The 17576-nt window shown below is 62.4% G+C and overlaps 1 protein-coding gene across 1 annotated transcript; it reads right to left on the bottom strand.

The window, feature by feature from the left end:
* Positions 1–225: 225 nt before the first annotated feature.
* Positions 226–17306, bottom strand: ABCA7 (ATP binding cassette subfamily A member 7). The gene is given in 55 exon segments (XM_059918999.1): positions 226–432; positions 435–465; positions 567–807; positions 1262–1301; positions 1304–1353; positions 1682–1778; positions 1863–2001; positions 2539–2555; positions 2558–2679; positions 2898–3004; positions 4065–4127; positions 4202–4322; positions 4394–4520; positions 5258–5381; positions 5474–5618; positions 5903–6018; positions 6252–6429; positions 6800–6971; positions 7057–7232; positions 7346–7378; positions 7619–7906; positions 8084–8182; positions 8265–8389; positions 8585–8739; positions 8816–8920; positions 9122–9182; positions 9439–9641; positions 9981–10053; positions 10143–10327; positions 10506–10643; positions 10846–10985; positions 11086–11217; positions 11584–11755; positions 11988–12012; positions 12014–12108; positions 12392–12593; positions 12685–12906; positions 13046–13077; positions 13080–13231; positions 13585–13761; positions 14039–14097; positions 14100–14267; positions 14409–14519; positions 14521–14574; positions 14763–14777; positions 14779–14896; positions 15093–15213; positions 15302–15512; positions 15746–15826; positions 16128–16204; positions 16356–16474; positions 16560–16569; positions 16572–16700; positions 16889–16982; positions 17070–17306. Coding segments are annotated over 55 exon segments (6426 nt in total). The 5' UTR covers positions 17136–17306; the 3' UTR covers positions 226–319.
* Positions 17307–17576: the final 270 nt, after the last annotated feature.

Below are 17576 nucleotides of genomic sequence, written 5' to 3' on the forward strand. Positions count from 1 at the left end.
CATAGAGGGCTTCAAAGCTGGGAGTCCAGTCGGCTGTAGCTGGGTTCTCACCTGCACCCTAGAGATTGCATCTGTGTCCACAAACCAACTCCTGCACACACTCGGGTGCCAGGCCCGGTATCCAGACATAGAGAGCCATTTTTGGACAAGCATGCAGCCTGACATATGGACACACGTGCGTAGGGCTTCACACCACGACTTCTCTTTATTTCCTCCAGGGCGGCAACCCCTCAGGGAGTCTGGGTCCCGGCTCCAGCCCCTCTGCCCTGCCTTGGTCACTCCCAGGGCCTCCCACCAGCTCCACGGAGGAGAGGGAGGCTCAGAGCACCGTCTCGGCCATGCTGTGGTCATCGAGGAACTCGGTGATGAGTTTGGGGGTCTGCGGGCCTGGCACAGGGTCCGCCCCCACTTCTGCCTCCTGCTCGTCCCCCTCCTTCCCTGATCCTTGGAGAAGTACAGGAATACCTAGTGGTGGGCAGCCCAAGGAAACAGGAGGGGAGGTCAGCTTGAGGGTCTGGCCCCCATCCCCACCTTTACCTCCAGCCCTGTCCTGGCGCAGCGGTCACCTCCTCCAGCGTGGTCTGCCTCACAGAGAAGTCCTCCACACCGTGCTCTGCGCCACGTGCTGCCAGCTCTCCAAAGGGGCGCGCCAAGGCGCAGTGCCCTCCCGGAGGCAGCTGGAAGCGCAGGCGGCCACCGTGAACCTCCCGCAGCTCGGCCCCCGGGAACGTGGCTGCCACGAAGGCTGCCGCCGACTCGGTCTGAGACGCGGGCACCCGCAGGGTCAGCGTGTGGCCAGCCCCGAACCTGGGGTGGGGTGGGGTGGGGTGGGGTGGAGTCCCACGGCCCACTCTTCCCTAAGATCCACCCACACCACCCTCCAGCTCTCTCCTAGCCCCACCCCTATACCTGGCTCCTCTTGACCCCCTGCCAACACACCTGACCCCAACCCCTGCTCGTCCTCGCCCCTCCTACATGCTCATCCCTACTCTAACCCTGCTTCTCCCAGGCCCCGCCCACACAATGCCACGCCCAAGTCCAATCTCTGGGCCACGCCCACTTGCAGACCTTCTCGTGTCTCCGCCCATGGACCCACCCTCAGCCATCAGACCTCATTCCCCCTCTCATCCTGGACAGTCCACGATCCTTGTCTCTTCCCCGCTGAGAGCCAACTTGGCCCCGCGTGATCTCCCCTCCGGCCCCACCTACACCCCCACCCGGATCTGCCTGCACCCAGGCCTTGAAGCCTCACCCCACTCACCGGCCCTGGAGGTGCTGCGCGCCGCCCAGGCAGCGGAACCGCCGTTCACCACGATGGCCAGGCGCGTGCAGAGCGCCTCACACTCCTCCATGCTGTGGGAGCCCGGAGCCGCGAGCCCTGGCCAGGCCTGGACGGGCGGTGCCGGGTACTGGGCTGCTGCTGCTGGGGACCCTCACCCTCCAGCTCTGGACCACCCTGTGCTCTGAACGCTTCCTGTCGGGCCCAGACTGCTCTGTTCCCCGGGCCGGGTACCACCTCCGTGTGTTCTCCCACTCAGGCCTGGCATCCTCCCCCAAGGGAGGACCACCCCATCCCCTGTGACCCTGTGCTCTGAGAGCCTCTAGCTCGGGCCTGGTCCACCTATCTCCCCAGGCTAGAGCACCTGGACCCACAGACCCAGGCGTCCGGCTTGGGGCCCACCTGTGTGAGGTGAGCACCACGGAGCGGCCCTCCGGCACCACGGCCAGAAGGCTGTTCCAGAGGAAACGCCGTGCACCGGGGCCCATGCCAGTGGTGGCTCATCCTGGGAGCGGGGAGATGCTTAAGCATGGCCCTGTCCCGCCCCTACTCTGCGCACACACCCCCCTGCCCTCCCCCTCACATACCAGAAAGACCACAGCTGGATCCCCCACCAGAGCCACGGCTGTCGCCAGTTTCCGCTTGTTGCCACGGCTGTAGGTGCCCGCGGGCCTGTCCGCATACTGAGGGAGGCCCAGGCGCCCCAGGTCCGAGCTTGCTGTCTGTGGCGGGAGGAAGTGGGAGTAGCAGAGTGAGCATGTTGGGGGGGGCCGGAGTGAGCAGGGGGGCCACGATAGTGGGGGTCAGAGAATGGGGGGCGGCAGAGTGAGCATGGGGGAGCAGGGTGAGTGGGAGGGGCTAGGGCGAGGAAGGGGGTGGAAGATAACTAAAGAGGGTGGGGCCAGAACGAGTACAGGGGCGGGACTGCTACCTGGGGGCAGGGCTAGAGTAAGGGAGAGGCAGGACCTGGCCCAGGGCAGGAAGCCACCAGGAAGCCCTAAGCAGGACGTGAGTAGGCGGGGCAATAGCCAGAAGGGTCAAGGAGGGAAGGGGTGGGTCCCTAAGCAGGGAGGACTGTGGGAAGGGGAGGTAGACCCAAGTGAGTATGTAGGAGCTGGGGGAGGGCAGGGGCGGGGCCAGAGGACCAAGCGTGGGTGGACCTGGACTCAGGGTGTGGCCAAGGAGCACCAGGGTAGGCTGTGGTCCAGGGGCGGGGTTGGGGGGCAGAGACCGGAGGGGTTGGTTGTGGGGAGTGTCACCTGGGCAACCTGGGCCTCGGAACACCGCGCAGGCGTGCAAACAGCTCCAGGTGCTCACGGCCAGTCAGCAGCTCGAAGATGGCATCCGACTGAGGGCAGTAGCCCACGCGGCAGTGAGTTGCTGCTGGTTCCCGGGCCACGCTGGGGATGGGGAACAGGGAGCTTCAGGAACTAGCTGGGCCCCAGCCATGCTGGGGGCAAGCAGGGGTCTCAGGGCCCACCCACCCTCGTAAGGGACAGAAGGTGTCTCAGGGCCAGGTCCACCCTGCAGGGGTGTGGGGGTCAGGGACTCAAGCCCCACTCGGTCCATGCATGCAAAGGCGGGGGTGGGGAGGAACAAGGGCTCCCGAGCCCCTCACCTGTGGCCTGCCAGCACCACCTCGCCCCCACTGGGCACCGTGTGCCCGGTCACCATGTGGAACGTGGACGTTTTCCCCGCTCCGTTCATGCCCAGCAGCCTGAAACACTGCGGGTACACCCAGAGACGGTACTTACAGAGGCCTGGACACTTGTCCCAGCATCTCTGATTTCTGGGGGTGGGTTTCTCAGTTTCCACCTGGAGGGCTGTGGACAAGGGGACCCCTGGGGCAGATACTGGGGTGTGTGAGTAGACATAAAGCTGTCACATAGCAGGAATTCTGGTTGGCACACAGCATGTGTTTAATCAATCCTGGCACGCAGTAGGTATCCTATAAAGGTCACACACAGCCAGTGCTCCATAAATATCGAGGCAGGAGATTTCAGAATGTTTCCTGCCATGCAGTGGGTACCTGATGGCAATGGCACCTGGTGAGAATTCATGCTGGGTGCGCAGTCAGCCCAAGGTGGAGAGGTTGGCTGCACACAGTAGGCACTTGCTAAAGAGTGACTACAACACTAACACACCACACGTGTGCAGAGGTATGTGCCAGCCCCTAGTAGGTGGCCAGTAAACGGCCCACAGCAGAAAAGTTTGCACAAAGCAATTGCTTGAATGTGAACTGGTATAAAGCAGGTGCCTACTAAATATTGGTTGTTAGCAAGTGCTTGATACATATATAGTAGGGGCTCAATAAGTGCTGTTGGTTTGATAAAAGTTGATCATCACAAAGGTGACATTCAATACACTTTTGGTACACACAAGGGGGCTCAGTAATGCTTTAGTGTATACAACTGGTACTCAATAAGTGCTGGCACATAGTAGGTGCTTGATTAAGGTAGCAGGCACGTGTATGGGAGCCCAATAGATGCTCAAAAATAAATCTGTCCTCACTAGGATCTTATTAATACCTTATTGCACACAGTAGGGATCAATAAATGTAAGCATGCAGTAGGTGCTTAATGAGATTTGTTGGCTCAAAATAGGACTTCAAATATTGGCAGGCAGTAGGTACTCAATAAAAGTGCACAGTAAGTGCTCAATAAAGGGCAACACGCTCACAGTAGGTGTTCAGTAGAAGGAGATAGGCACAAACACAGTAAAGAGCACTGGGTGCACAGTAGGGCAGTCTCTCACCCCTGCACCAGGACCTCCACCCTGGACTTACCTCACCAGGGGGGATCCCCAGACACAGGCGGTCGACAGCCGGTGTCCTCTGCCCAGGGTACACCTGGGAGGGATGCAGGTCCATGAGAAAGGTGGGTGGGCCAGTGGGAGCCGCCCACCCCAGCACTCTGCACCCACCTTGGTCAGGTCCCTCAGCACCAACACGTCCCCCTGGGTGGCTCCTTGTACCACCCGTCCCCGCTCACGGGCCACATCCTCATCCTCCTCTCCCAGGGAGGGCAGCAGCCTCAGCTTAGGTCTGAGGACAGAGACATGAGTGGGCCCAAAGCCAGGTCCCAGCCCCTACCACCCTCCGTGGTCCCCACTGACTGTGGCAGGAGGCAGTTGTGGTGCTGCAGCAGGAGTGTAAAGAGGAGGAAGATGGCCTGTATCAACATGGCCAAGAGGTTCTTGCCGACCACCTCCCAGCGCAGGGGTGACTGGAACTGCCCATCTCCTGTGAGGACATGAAGGAGGGATTGGGTCATTTTAGGGGTTTGGTTTCTGGGCCTCTCCCCATTCAGGTCACCTTGGGTTCTTAAGGGAAAGGACCAAGCTGAATAGGCCACTCAACTGGGGTCTAATTGGCATGGAAAACAGCGGCATCGGGGCTTCCCTGGTGCCACAGTAGTTAAGAATCCGCCTGCCAATGCAGACGACACGGGTTTGAGCCCTAGTCCGGGAAGATCCCACATGCTGCAGAGCAATGAGGCCCATGTGCCACAACTACTGAGCCTGCACTCTGGAGCCCGTGAGTCACAACGGCTGAGCCCGTGCGCCTGGAGCCCGTGCTCCACAACAAGAGAAGCCACCGCAGTGAGAAGTCCGTGCACCGCAACGAAGAGTAGCCCCCGCTCGCTGCAACTAGAGAAAGTCCGCGCGCAGCAACAAAGACCCAATGCAGCCAATAAATAAATTAATTAAATAAATCTATTAAATATATATATATATATAAGATAAAAAGAAAAGAAAAACAGCGGTATCACCACCTCCCTTATTTAGGACCTTAGACCTCTTACGATGTGATCAAATGGAATTAGATTTTATGGCTGCTTTGCTGCACGTCTAACTTGGCCCTCCAGCCCTTGGGGGCCACCTAAGACCTCCAGGTCTCTTCCTGGGGGCTACTGTTTGTCCCTACCCTATAGAATTGACTCTCGTCTGGCACTTCCCCACCTGGAGGGAAGTTCTCACCCAAGCGCTCAGAAGCGTCAGCCATGGCCTGGTTCCTCACCGTGTCGATGAGCCCCCAGCCCAGGCAGAAGTGAGGAAAGATAAGGAAGACCCATTTCAGGATCCAGCTCACCTCCTGTAACTTCTACTCAGGGGCAGGAAGAAGGAGGTGGGTAAGGGGCCAAGGCTGATGCCCAGTCCAACCCCAGCCCAAGGCCCAGCCTTGTCGGGTCCCACCTGATCAGAGAAGAGCTCGAGCACAAAGGTGGCCGTGCTGCCGTTGATGCCGATAAAGAGGTTGAAGCAGGTGAGCACCACGTAGGCCATGCTGGGCATGGAGAAGAAGAAGGAGGCTGGGTACACGAGCGGTGTGATTGACCAGCTGAGGGGTAACAGGAGCCACTGTTACTGCCAGACAGGGGCTGAGCAGCCCTGAAAGGAATACAGATCTCCCTTCCTGATTCTGTGTTGTAGGCCTCTATAACGTGGATCAGGCCAAGATGAGCTTTTAAGGCCACCTCGGCACACCACTGAATTAGATCACACTTGGGTTCACTTCAGAGCTCCATACCCTCTCCTTAGGAGCTGCTACAGAGCCCCATCTCCCTCAACAGTGTTGGGGGGTGGGGTCAGTAAGAACAGGCCCTGAAGGGCTAGGGGCCTCACCCATACAGTAGTAGCAGCAGCAGGAGGGCAGGCAGGTTGGCAGGGGCCATGTACACCCTCTGCTGGAAGGCCAGAAAGATGAGCACCACAATGGACACTGGCACCAAGTAGTTACACTGCATTGGAGATGGCAGTTTCCCCCCTCAGTGTGCAGGGGTGGGAACTGGTACCCTCGGCACTGTGCCCCACCCTGACCTCCTCCCTGTGCTTTGGGTAGCAGGACATGAGGTCTCCCACAATCCCCAAGACTTCACTTGGGCCATCCTAGACAAGTCTCTGCCCAGAAAGGGCCAGAAGGGACAGTGGCAAGTGGTGGCGGGGCCCCCACCCCTCCAGGCAGTCCCCGCACCATGTCCCAGAGAAAGTTGTGGATCCAGTAGAGAGTGGGGGGCAGGCCCCCCACACACTGCAGGTGTTTGGCTCGGGTGACACGCTCATCGATGAGGACAAGGGTGAAGCTGGCCGGGACAAAGGACATGGCGAAGACCACACAGATGGAGACAAGCACGTTCACTGAGGAGGCCATCCTGGGGGCGAGGGTACATGAGCTGTTCAGAGGGGAATTGTGCACACCATTGATGGGACGGAGGTTCTCAGGGCTGGGCACGGATGGGGGAGATGACCTGAGCCATTTTGGGTCATTAGGCAGGGTGAGGTTTTCCAGGTCTCTAGTAGAATAAAAGTTGATGTGACGAGGATGTGCAGGCAACTGGGGGAGACTGGAGCCCATGGAGCCTGATGATGTCCCATTACCCTGGCCTAGGGAGCAGAGAGGGGCAGTTCCTGTTCCCCATTTACACAGCAAGAGCATGGCAGAGCGTAAATCCAACTCCCACCGCCCCAAACAACAGAGAAACCAACTGAGGCTGGGGGAATACACAGAGCTGGGGGACTCACAGCGCGGTCTCAGACAGCTGCTCCTTGGTGAGGTTCAGGGGGTGATTGAGCGTGGTGATACTGTGGGCATGGCGGGCGGGGCTTGGCAGCAGGTGGGCACGTAGGAGAGCGTTGTTGGCTCGGTTGACAAAGGCCACCATGGCATGCCAGCCCTTGTTATTGAACCAGATCTGTGGTAGGGTCAGGGCCAAGGGGTCAGGGGGCTGGGGTCAGACCTACGCCCAGCAGCGCCAGCCCACCACTCCCAGTTCCCAGCTTGAGGCCATTCTGAGTGTCCAGACCAAGAGCCCCTGCTGTGAAATTGTTCAGGATGCGGTCAAGGGCCCCGCCCAGTTGGGGGCTCAGCAGTGCCCGCAGCTCCTCCACAGAGCAGCCCACCTCAAGCCCCAAGGGCAGGCCCGGGTCTCGGCTCCCCAGGGAGAAACCCCCATACCTGTGAGGCAGTGGAGGAGGGGCAGCTGAGGGTCGAGGAGGATGGGGTGGCAGGTCCCCCAGCAGGCAGGCAGAGGGCACAGGAATGGAATCCAGGCGGGGGACACGCCTCACCTGACCTCGTTCACCCACTTCTTGGTCTTCAGGCTGTGAGAGAGACAGACACACAGACAGAAAGATGAGTGAGACTGAGACAGAGACATGCTAGGGAGTTGAGTTGCGTGAGATAAATAAAAAGGATGAGGCATGGAGGGCTCCCAGGAGGCCCCAGCCGGGAACCCCAGGCTGGACATCCCCCTCTCCCCAAACTCCCCCAGGACCAGAACACTTCCTCCACCTGAGGACCCATGCTACGGCCGGGCACGCCAAGTCCAGGGCAGTGCTCACCCCTGGCGCACCAGGCGTGGGTAGGTCTTGACCAGGAAGTCAGCCAGGTTCCGGCCTGTTAGGTTCTGGACCACTTCGCCCGAGCTGGTCGGTGCCTGGGGAGGCGGGGGGCCGCCGGCCGCAGCAGGACAGTCGGGCAGCAGGCTGTGGGCACCAGGCTGGCTGCACTGGCAGGCAGGGGACGGAGACTCCAGAGTCCAGTTGCCGCTGGCCAAGACCTTAGCCACATCTGCAGGAACCTTGGGCACTGAGAACTGGCAGACGGCAGGCTGTGTGCACTCAGGTGCCCTGCGGGGGTGGGTGCAGGGCTGGGGCACCCGGCTCCCAGGGCTCCTGGAATGTAGGGGCGCCCAGCTCCCAAGCAGGCATGGGGGATACCTGAGGCACCCTGAGGCCCACTGGCCAGAGCCCAGATAGGGAAACTGAGGCCAGAGAGGAGAAAGGTCCAGGCTGGCGGGCCCTCACCTGTTGGAGTTATTTTTCAGGTAAGTCTCCTCCAATCCGGCCTCTTCCAGCAGCGCCTCGAGCAGGCGGACACGTTCAGGGTGCCCTGGGGCATCCTCACTGCGCAAAGGGGGCGCAGGTCAGGGCTGTAACCACAGGCCCCTGGCACTCCCACCACCAGGCCCCTCTCCTCTGCACCCACCTGAAGAAGGACACCTGGGCGCCGTACAGGCTGGGACTGAGCTGCAGAGCCAGGTAGTACCTGAAAGGAGGCATAATGAGGCTGAACACCGGTGCCAAGCCCACGAAGAGGGCAGGCAGCACAATCTGAAGGACCAGCCCATCAGCTGCCCTCCTGGTCTGCCCTCCAAGCTTGCCTGCACCCTTCCCTGATCCCGCTCTAGAACCATCCATGGCTCCCCAGTGCTCTCAATAAAAGTGTTCAGAGTGGGGGATACGCCTGGTGTTAGGCTGTTGAATTAGGTCACAGAGTGGAGAACAGGCACTCAGGGTCCCCCTCACCTGTGCGAACAGGCCACGGTGGCTGTAGCGGGCAAGCAGGACGCGCTTGAGAAGCAAGGCCCGGAGCTGCTGGTGGGTCAGCGCCCAGCCTTGTACATGGCCTGCAGCGTCTGGCCCAGAGCCCTGCAAGGCCTGTGTCTCAGGAGCAGATCCCACTGTGAGGGATGGGAGGGTCAGTGCTCATGCCCTGGGGACCAGGAGGGGCCACAGAGCCGGGTGGGGACAACTCACCCGGCCCCCCATTCTCCAGGGCTGACTCCTCTGGAGGAATCTGGAGCCTTGCAGTTGCGTCCAGATGAGCAATGCCTGAGCATGGGTGCTGCCTGGGCCTACCATCTGCGGAGTTACCGGTGTTGGGGTCAGGGTCAGGGTTAGTGTTCAGCCTGGGGTCTGGGCTAACATCAAGGCTCACAATAGAGGGGTCAGGAATCAGGGATGGAGGTCAGGGCTATGCCTTGGGCCACATCAGCCAGGAATGGGGACTTGGTCTAAAGTCAGGTCCAACTCTGGACTAGGGTGAGGGATCAGGACAGGGACCTGCGGCTGCACCCTCTGGGCCTGTGTCCACAGCACAGTCCTCCACCACCTTCAGGAAGATCTGGGGAGACAAAGCAGGGGGCTCAGAGCCTGGGGACACAGGGGAGGGAGGGGGACTCAAGAGCCACCACCCCTCATACACTGGGGGTCCCCAGGCCTCCCAGAGGGTCCATGAGTCTCCAGGCTTCTGTATGTGCCCTGCCTCTGCCCTGGGACTCCCAGCTGTCAATAGGCAGACTCCTCTTCATCCTTCCAAGCACCACCTCCTCCAGGCAGCCCTCCTCCTGCCAACCCCACACCTCCCCCAGGAGCCACACCTCCTCCAGGCTGGTGTCGGAGATCCCGAAGCCGGCCAGTCCCAGCTCCCCAAACCGCTGGTCCAGCTCGCGGAAGAGCTCAGGGAAGCTACCGTCCAGGGCGCCCTGGTAGGGCAGCGCCAGCACCAGCTCACGTGGCAGCTCTTTGACCAGCCGTGCCCCAGGCACATGGCTCTGCACCAGGGCCAGCAGCTGGGCCACACCTGGGCAGGCAGCGGGGCATGTCAGGGGCCCTGGAGGCGTGGGCAGCCCTGGCTCCTGCCCCGCCCCTCCTATCCCTGACCCCCTGGAGAAGGGGCTTGGGTGACCCATGAGGGACCTGTCCCTGAGGGCAGAGGACGTCAGGATTAGGTACCCAAGGGCAGGACTTGACCTGGGGTCAGAGCCAGGGTTCACCCAGGGTCAGAGTCCAGGAGTAGGTCCGTGTGTCGGCTCAGCCCGGGGTCAGGGGTCAAGCCCGGGGTTTTGAAGCTCTGTTGCCCTGAACCAAGCCACTGCCACCCACCAGCCCCTCACTCTGGCTCTCCCATCCCAGCCCTCACCGGCAGTGCTGGCCTGCCTGCCTGGCTCCCTTTCCTGCCCAGGATTCATGTTGTCCTTCAAGTCAGTGTCACCCTGCGGGCAGAGGGGCACCAACTGCCATGGCCATCAGGGCTGGCCAGAGCCTTGAGGGCCAGGGGTCGGAGGTCAGCTCCAGCCCTCACCTTTTTGCTGGTGGCCAGGGCTGGGGGACCCTTCACCAGTGTCAGGTAGTATCTGGAGCCCAAGTGACGCCGCAGGAAGAGCGGGGAGCCACAGCAGCACAAGCGGCCGCCCGCCACCACTGCCACATGGTCTCCCAACAGCTCTGCCTCATCCAGGTGGTGGGTGGAGAGGATCAATGTGCGATCTGGGCATGGGACCCAACCCACTCACGCCATCAGGCTGCTGAAGCTGTGGTCTCTGTCCCATACAGTGAACTCCTACTCACCCCTCAAAACCCCATCCCCCAACACCTCTTTGTCAGAAACATCTTCTGGCCTCTCAAGCAGAATCCAGGGGAACCTCATGCCACCCCCAATTCTTACCATCATGGTATTTGAGCAGCAGCTCCCGAATGTCTCGACGGGAAGCATGGTCCACACCAGCTGTGGGCTCATCCAGGATAACGACTTGGGAACCACCCACAAAGGCAATGGCCACTGAAAGCTTCTGCTGCATCCCACCTGGGTTGGGACAGGGGTTGGGATCTCAGCAGGACCCACAGGCTTGGGCAGGGCTACCTCCCTTCTCCCTGCGCCTCTCCCTACCCACCTGGACCTCGGTTCCTGTCTCCTCTGGCATCCCACCATCCTCAGGATAAAGCCCTAGCCCGCTCCCCATCCTCATCTCTGCAGACCCAGAGGCTCCTCCCCAGGTTGGGCTCACCGGAGAGGTGGCGAGTCTGTGCATGCCGCTTGGGGACCAGTCCCACATCCTACATCAGACGGTCCTGCTCGGGGCCCACGGCAGCTGCACTCAGACCCTTTAACCACCCATAGAACCAGACGTGCTCATCCACGGTCAGCCTGTGGCCATGGGCAAAAGACAGGGTGGCTACCATGGTGGGCAAGGGCCAAGAGAGCACCCAGCCCCCCATTGCCATGCCCCAGGCCCACTAAGACGCACATGTCAAACAGCACACTGTACTGTGGGCAGACTCCCAGGTGGGGCTGGATGGCTGCCATGTTGGATCGGACATCGTGACCCAGGACACAGGCGGAGCCAGCAGTGGGTGGGAAGAGGCCGCTCAGGATGGACCTGGGGGTGTAGGGATCGCAGAGCAGTTGCTCCTTCAGAGGGGGAAACTGAGGTTCCCAGAGAAGAGGTACCAGCACATATAGGGCACCTACTGTATGCCCAGACCGAAAGAGTATTATGTTCCCATTTTACAGGGGAAGGAAAATGAGGCTCAGAGAAAATACTTATCGCCTACCTATTGCGTATCCAAAGTGAACTTGGGGTGGGGGGATCCAAAGTGAACTGGGGAGGGGGGTGTCCTGCCCTCACTGTACAGACAGGGACCTTCTGACCCCAGATGTCCTTCCCCTTGAACAGGTGTGCAAGCTGAGGCCCTGGGGGGCGGGAAGAGAGGAACTGGGGGGGAGGGGAGCGACGGCTGCTCACAGCATGGTCGTCTTGCCAGCCCCACTGTGGCCCAGGAAGGCGGTAATGAGGCCCTGGTAGAAGTCCAGGCTGAGCCCGTGCAGGGCCGGCTGCGGGTTGCCAGGAAAGCGCTTTTCCAGGCTCCGTATGGAGACCCCTGGAATCAGGCCAGGGGGCGCCTCTTCCACCAGCACTGGGGAAGGAGGGCAGACTCAGCCATGGGAGCCCCCAGAGCCCTGGGGGTCGTTCAAGCTGGTCTGTGGAGTCGGAGACTTGTGGGGCAGGGGTCTGCAGGAGTTAGGGGAGCCTCAGGGGGCCTGGAGAACTGGGGGTGTCCAGAGGATTGTGATCCGCGGGAACCTGGGTTTTGGGGGGGCCTGGGGATCCAGACAGGGAAGTGGCTGCTAAGGTCTGTCGGGCCTCACCCTTGGGGTCCTGTGGGGCAGGGGGGTGGGCGGGGCGGGGCGGGGCCCTTGGGGGTCTGAGGCCCAAACCAGTATCTCCTCCGAAAAGGAAAGTTCCACGGTTCAGGGATCCCGTACTCGCCTGTGGGGAGTGGTGCTCAGTTACCCCTTGAGCCCATTCCCCTGGAGTGCGCCGGCTGCGGGCCATACCCCTGGGATTAGGGCATCCAGGTAGGAGGTAATCAGGAAGCGCCGCCCACCCGCCCCAGACCATCCCTCAAACGCAGCCACCTGTGCGCATGTGCTCAGGTGCCAGGAATCCCCACCCTCTCACCTCCGGCTTCCAGACCCCTAAGCCCCGCCCCATCCTGGGCCCCGCCCCTCAGCCCAGCCTCCCTTGCGCCTGGGCACCTCTTACGGCCCACCTGGGCACACGGCCGCCAGGTACCAAGTGGCGAGGCCGTAGAGCGCAGCGTCGAGCAGCAGAAGACCCGAGACCTGGGCCAGGCTGAAGACATCGGCTGTAGGCCCAGTGCCCACGTTGTGCCACTGCGCGCCCTCGCCCTGCTCCTCCAGCAGTTCCAGGCTCTCGCAGCCGAAGCCGAAGGCCACGGGCGACAGAAGGCTCTGCGGGTTGGGGCAGGTAGGTAGGTGGGTGGAAAGCAAGGGCAGCTGAGGGTGCCTCGCACCCCCGCACCCCACCCGACCCGGCTCTCACCGCGGCCACACGGCCGCCCACGGGCAGTTGGTCCCGCCAGGCCACGCACAGCATGTAGGGCAGATAGAGCACGAAGTAGGCGAGGCCCTCGCAGGCGGCTACCAGGTTGGCTCGGGAGAAGAAGGCGCTCAGCAAGAAGCTCTGGACCACCGTGGCCACCTTGAAAGCCGCCAAGAATAGGAAGAGCACCACCGCGTGGCTGTAGGGGAGGATGTCCCCGAGCTGCAGGGAGGCAAAGGCAGCTGGAAGGAGCGCACGGATTCGCCCAGGGACGCGCAACCCCGCGAGGCGCCCCCTGCCTGTTACCCTCCCGCGTACACGCGCACCCATTCTGGAGCCGGGAAGGCCGGGGTGCGCCCACCTTGAGCGCCAGCACGAGCAACGCGGTGCTGAGAAGGGCCCGAGACAGCTGAGGAACCAGCCCAGCCACAGCACGGCGCCACTGAGCCCCATGGCGCGCACCGTGCAGCGCAGCCGCGTCTCCTTCTCACGCACCACAGCCTTCACGGTCAGCGCCACCGAGTAGATCCAGGTCATCGTCAGGAACCTGGGGCAGTGGGCAGCTGGGGTGGAGGCCGGAGACCCCAGGCTGCCCCTATCTGGCACGACGGTGCGCGCCCTGGGATCCCAAGGTGAGGCCCGCCGAGGACATTTGTCCTCCCTTATCATCAGACCCCTGATGGCGCCTCAGGGTTCCGGCTGTTAGGCCACGTTCTCCCAGTGCCCGGAGACCCCCGACCCTCAGGAATCCCTGCTCCTCCCGCTACAAGTCACGGGGAGTGGTCCCTCTAAACTGTAGTTGTCAGCCTTGACTGCGTGAATATTCCACACGGAACCCTGGCCGCACCCTGAGACCCGGGATCTGGCATCTGAGTGAATGAGTGAGGAGGGGGCGCTCACGCGTCGTTCACGTAGCACAGGTAGGGCATCTGCTGCAGGTAGAGGCCGGCGCGGGGCGCGGCTCCAGTGAGCACGCGCATGGCTGCACGCTCCAGCAGGTCCTGCAGGTACATGAAGCCGCCCCACACGTAGCGCAGGTCCATCAGCGGGTCAGCAGCCGGACCGGGGTCCCAAAATCTGATGGCAGTATGGGAGTGGCTGGGACCTGCCCATCACAACTTTAGCTCCGCCCTCACCTGCCTCCTCAATTACGCATGTAGCCCCACCTGCCAAGCAGCTCTAATCTTATCCCAGAAGCCGAGGTGTTGGGCCGCGCCCCTCACACCATAGGCTCCACCCACCGCAGGCCCCAATTGGTCTAAGGAGTCTTGGGCTCCACCTACCAAGGTCTATGGTAGGTGGGATGCTCCCTGGCATCCCCATTCCCTCGGCCCCGCCCCACAAGGCCCCCCACCTGTCCCTGATCTTATGGGTTCTTGTGACGTCATCGATGTCCATGCGGATCTTGATGCGATCTTGATGCGCGCATGGCCAGGGCCTGGGGACTGCGAGGAGTCCGGGAAGTCCTCAGGCTCCAGGAGGACGATGCCGGCCCAGAAACGGTGCTCGGAGAGCAGCTCCAGGGCCCGCTCCACCAGGGCAGCCTCTGAGGGCGCAGCCTCCAGCTTGTCCAGAGTCACGCACTGCGGAGGGGCCTGGGCGTGGGTCCGAGGTCCCAGGGTCCTCCCCTGGACCTGAGGGTGGAGCCGCGTTTCCTCCTAGGAGTCCCACAGCAGGGCTGCCCCTCCCCTCAGAGAGATTTCCCCAGGTGGGCGGCCCCTCACCTCCATCACACGGCCCAGTGTGCCCACCAGGTGTCCCACATCAGCATGGGCCTCCTGCCAGCTGCAGCCACCACTTCGGGGGTTCAGAAAGGCACGAAGAGCCTGCCTCCCCCAGGTCCTGGCCTGCAGCTCCTGGCTGCCTTCTTCCTTTGATCTGCAGGAGCCTCTGGGGGGTGTCGGGGAAGGTGGGAGTCTGTTTCGGGCATTCAGGGGCTGTCAACCCTCTTCCCATCCCTGCGGCCGGAGCTCACCGTGGATACCACTTCCTAGCTCCACACCCTTGCCCAGAAGGCCCTGCCCTTTGCCCAAATCCTCAGCAGGGCGTGACTCTGCTGCCCAGCGTCCTGGCCCCACCTGCAGCCGTGCGACGGCCGGCGCTGTCATTTGCGAAGTTCAAGAGCGGGGCGCCCAGCAGCTCCCACACCTCCTGGATGCCCTTCAACAGCGCCAGCTCCTGGAAGGTTCAGTTCACCTGCAGGAGGCAGGCACTGAGGTCTATGCCAACCTTGCCTGTTCACGACCCTTCCCTCCTCTGAGGACCCCTGCCCACCCCTCCTGCTTCCTCCTCTCTGCTGCATCCTGTGCCTGTGAGCGCTGCCTGCAACCTGGCAAACTCCTACCCCTTCTAGACCCTGCTTCCCGGACCCAGCCCAGGGGCAGCCCGTCTCCTGGGACCCCTCCCACCGTCACCTGGGCCGTGAGCTGAACACTACTTTCCCCAGGACCAGCGGCTTCAGGCGCCCCCAGAGCCGGCGGGACAGGGGGTGGGCATCCAGGGCCCCCATCAGCTCAGTGCGGGTGGAGCCTAGCGCCAAGGGGTGCACTATGAGGCCCTGCGCCCGCCCACGTTCCGGCCCCACCTCCCCGGCTGGGAAGCCGGCTCGGCCACTCACTCAGGCTGTGGCGTGGCAGGGCCCGCGCCGGCTCCTGCCCCACCAGCTCCTTCAGGTCACTGGCCTCGTACCAGGTGAGGGAGGGCCCGCCCGGCTTGCTGGGCCCCCTGGCACTGCACAGGGCTTCTGCCACCGCCTCCAGGGGGCCACCTGGCCCTTGGGGTCTCCACAGCAGCGCCCACAGCTCCACCAGGCCGGGCGGCACCAGGAGCTGGAGACAGGTCACCAGAGGGCCCGGGCAGGCTTCCCTTCCACATGGTCCCACCGCCAAGCCTTAACCAGGGCAGGGGACTCCGCCAGGAGCACCCTGTCCCCCTCTTTCTGCCCAAGTGCCCCCCAAAACCTACCGAGGATAGGTGCCTGGGGCTGCCCTGTCACCTCCCCTTCCAGGCAGACCACCCTTCCGGTTTCCTGGCTGGGGTAGAGGCTGCACGGGCCTCTTACCTCCTGGGCCAGGTCTTCTGCTGCTTCCACAAGGCTGTCGAAGGACTCCTGGGCCTGGCCCAGCACAAACGCCAGGGATTCCTGGGGAGAAAGATGACAAGGTGACAACGACGTTCACTGCTGTCTCACTAGGGGTCCAGTACCTTGCCAAGTTCCCAGGGGGTCCATACTATCATAGGCCCCATTTTACAAACAGGGAAACTGAGGCTGCTAGAGGCACATGGGCTTGTTCAAGGTCTCAGGGCTGGAGTATAAGGGATATCATTCCAGGCACCAGGGACGGCCCAGGCAAAGGCCTGGAGGCTGGCCCACGAGGGGCAGGGCGGGACTCCATGAGAACAGTGTCCTGGGGTCCAGCTGGCCTTGCCCTGCCCCACCTCACCCCTTGCAGCAGTGTCCTCAGCAGCTCAGTGGCCAGGGACGGTCCCTCCTTGGGCTGGTCACGCAGCCGAGGCCAGGCTGAGGGAGTAAAGCACAGAAGCCCAGGGTTAGGCAAAGCTTAACCCGAGACACGCCCCACCCCGTGCTTGTTTCACAGCCCAGCAAGTGGAGGCAGGTGGACGCTCAGAGCCCGGCCCTGCCCTGCCTGCCACGGGCCCTGCCGTCTCACCTGCTCCTGCTCCACGTGCAGCCCTCAGCGTGGGCATCAGCTGCCTCAGGCTAGCCAGCTTCCTGTGGGCCCTGGGGCCCCCCAGGACAGCGGGGGCATCTGCCAGGAGCCGGGAGACCCTGGGGACAGAGAGAGGGTGGGAGGCGGTGGCTGGGCGGCCCTCCACCCACACACACCCAGCCGCTCCGGCTGCCGCTGGCTTACAGGGAGTCCTGAAGTTGCTGAGAACGCCAGGCTCCTCGGCGGGCGTGGGCCGTGGGAAGCAGGTGTTGTTCACGTTACAGATGAGGCCCTGGAGCCGAGGGACGGTACCCGCTGACGGCAGCGGCTTGTTGGGGAAATGGCCTGCGGGGACGCCGGACGTGGGCTTCTTGCCTGAGTCCACAGCGTGGTCACAGCCCTGGGGACAAAGTGCCCCTCTCAGCCATTATTCGAGGGCCCGGTCTGTGCTCCGGACTCTCACTGGGGCCCCTGTGCACAGGGTGACCACTGCTAACCCTAACCCCAAAGTGCTGGACCGCTGGGGGGCTTACATTCATGCTGCTCGAGTGGGGGGTGGGAATGCCGTACGGCCACCAGGATGAAGAAGAGAAAGATTGGCCACATCAGCTCCACCAAGAGCTGCATCTGCGGGGGCAGAACAGGCCGGGGGGAGTGGGGGACCGTGGGGGGCGCCCGGGCCACCTCGCCCCGGCCCACCCGACCAGACATTACCGGCTGCCTCCTGCGGTACAGGAAATTATTCCAAAGCAGCAGCAGCAGCTGCGTCCAGAAGGCCATGGTGGGAATGGACAGGAGACAGGACTGAGGGGTCAGGCTAAGGACATACTGTGTGGCTGCTGGCAACTCCCGGTCCCTCTCTGAACCTCATCATCTCTCCATCGCGCAGGGTTCCTGGAAGCTCTGCTTAGAGCCGAGCAAACAGTACGCGCTAATTAAAGGGGCTCCTGTCTCCCCGGGGGGGCGGAGTAAGTAAGCCAATGGGAGCCCTGCCCGAATCCGTCCTCGCATCTGATTGGTTGCGGGCCCAGGGCTGCAGCTGGGGGCCCAAAGGCGATAAATTAATCCTGCAGGGGGCGGAGCCTAGGCTTAACTCTTTCCTCACCGGGCTCCACCCTAAGACCCCCTGGTGGGGCCTCCAGGTCCTGTTCCCCAGTCTCATCCCTAACTCGGGGAAGGATTCCCTCCCCCCCACCCCCCGCGCTCTTCTCCAATGATAAT

This window comes from Balaenoptera ricei, chromosome 3 (genome assembly GCF_028023285.1).
Source record: "Balaenoptera ricei isolate mBalRic1 chromosome 3, mBalRic1.hap2, whole genome shotgun sequence".
Classification (NCBI taxonomy): Eukaryota; Metazoa; Chordata; class Mammalia; order Artiodactyla; family Balaenopteridae; genus Balaenoptera; species Balaenoptera ricei.